The sequence below is a fragment of the Pteropus vampyrus genome, unplaced genomic scaffold, assembly GCF_000151845.1.
Source record: "Pteropus vampyrus isolate Shadow unplaced genomic scaffold, Pvam_2.0 Scaffold131, whole genome shotgun sequence".
NCBI lineage: Eukaryota > Metazoa > Chordata > Mammalia > Chiroptera > Pteropodidae > Pteropus > Pteropus vampyrus.
In genome coordinates, this window is record NW_011888912.1 from 1,983,786 (window position 1) to 1,985,759 (window position 1,974).

Below are 1,974 nucleotides of genomic sequence, written 5' to 3' on the forward strand. Positions count from 1 at the left end.
GGTTCCGCTCGGCTCTGGCCCGCCAGCTCCTTCTCAAAGAGGTGGCGCTTGCTAGCTACCCCCACGGGGGCCACGAAGAGCTCGGTGCGGGGGGAGCCTGGGGACTTCACGGATTCCGACCTCTGGGAACAGGAGGTGCAGGGTGAGAAGCACAGACCACCCCGCATGCCGGCGGGCTCGCCCACCCCCGCGAGAGCCCTCGCACCTGCACAGCGGTGTGGTACCGCTCCAGTTTCTCGCCCAGCTTGACTGTGCTGGCCGGGAGCCTCACGCTGGCACTGAAGGGCAGGAGACAGGACGGGGCCAACGCGGTGAGGCCCCGCTCCCAGGAGGCCAGGCCTCCCCCTCTGCCACCGAGCGAGACTATAATGAAGCTATAGCCTCCAAGGCTGTCCTTGCCTCCGGGGGGACTTCCGCTTCAGGGGGACCTGCCGTCCACCTCACACTTGTCCCTGGAATCCCTCCTCATCTGCCGCCACCTGTGTCCACTCTCCCTGCCACCTGCCACCAGGCTGCTCCTGCCCCATACGAATCCCATGCTGTCCTGCCAGCTCGGACCCCTCAGGCCCCAGGACAGGGGCTAAATTCTGGGGCCCAGCAGACGAGGCTCCCCTGAGCTGGTGCTGCCTCCTGTCCATACCCAGCATCCCCCCAAGCCCCTTCTCCACGTGCCTGTGTGCCCCCCACCAGATGCCCCGGGCTCGGCACACTGCCCGTCCATGAGCTGCTCCCTCCCCATTGCATCCAGAAGCCTCCTCCTAGGCAGTTCCACAGTCCCATTGGGACGTCACTTGCCCCGTGGCACATTCTCTAGCCCTGTCGGCTGACCTGTCGCAGCCACTACGAAGCTCGCAGGGGAGCTTGGTCCCTAGTCCTGCTGCATCCCCCTCGCCCCCGCTGGGTGGCTCACGCAGGCCTGCCGGTCACCTGAGCCGCCTCTGTACCCCGCGCCCCACGGCCCGGCCAGGACGGCAGGCCTCAGGGAAGATTGGGGGCGCACGGAGGCACGGCGAGGGCCCCAGGCTCCCGCCACGCCAATGGACTGCAGGTGTTCCGGCACGGTCCTCACACACTACCATCCCATCGGCTCGAAACTCGGGGCTCCCAGGCGCCCTGCCCACCCTGGCGCCCCAGCTAGCCCTCCTCTGCTTTTGCAGCCCCCCCCCAGATGCCCTCCCTGACCCTCCCTTCCCCGGCGCGTCTCTGGGGCCGCAGCCCCCATGTGAATCCAGTCTTCCTGACAGATCTGGAGCCCTGGCCAGGGCTGCGCCTTCCCCCCGTGTGTCCAGGGCACAGCCTGGCATGGGGACAGTGACAGCCACTCAGCAAACACAGGCTGAGTGTGACCAGATGGAGACCAGGCACTCCAGCCCCTGACCTGCGGGTTAGGGCTGCTTCCGAGTTGATTTTCCTGGGGCTCATCTGAAACGAGGAAAAAGGGGCTCATGAGTTGGAGTCCCAAGGAGGAAGGGAGGGGCTCAGCTCCCGGGCCTCCCCTGCCTCCACTGCTCAGCCTCCAACCAAATGTCCATCAAAACGCCCCTCTGGTCTGGGAGACACCTGCCCCAACCCAACAGTCTGGGTCAGAAGCCCCTCCTTAGGCCCCCCAGGAGTTCTTGGGGTGCCTGTCTCCCTTCCCACTGCCCACAAGCCCGGTGGGCAGAAACAGGCACTACCATCTTCCCAGGAGCCAAGCACAAAGCACCGTCAGTGTAAATTGAGTGAATGACCCAGTGAACAAAGGAACCGAGAGTAAATACTGGAGCAGGGAGGCGAGCGTCCCCAGGCCACACACTTCATACTCTTGGTGCAGAGCGGAGCAGAGCACTAGGAGAGTCTGCTGCTCTCTGCCCTGCCTGTGCCCTGCCCGTGCAACCTCCCCCGCTCAGGCGAGGACCGGACCTGGCGAAGGCAGGTGTGCGCCCAGCCAGCATCCCGGCCAGCATCTCCGCCAGCATCTCCGCCAGCATCCCC

At 65.7% G+C, this 1,974-nt stretch overlaps 1 protein-coding gene across 1 annotated transcript in view; it reads right to left on the reverse strand.

The window, feature by feature from the left end:
- Positions 1-2: 2 nt before the first annotated feature.
- LAD1 (ladinin 1) overlaps positions 3-1,974 on the reverse strand; it is a gene marked incomplete at its 3' end in the record, with an annotated part of 8,722 nt that continues 6,750 nt past the window's right edge. The window contains 4 exon segments of the mRNA XM_023534771.1: positions 3-122; positions 206-278; positions 1,379-1,442; positions 1,877-1,958. Of these exon segments, the coding sequence (XP_023390539.1) occupies positions 3-122; positions 206-278; positions 1,379-1,442; positions 1,877-1,958 (339 nt within the window).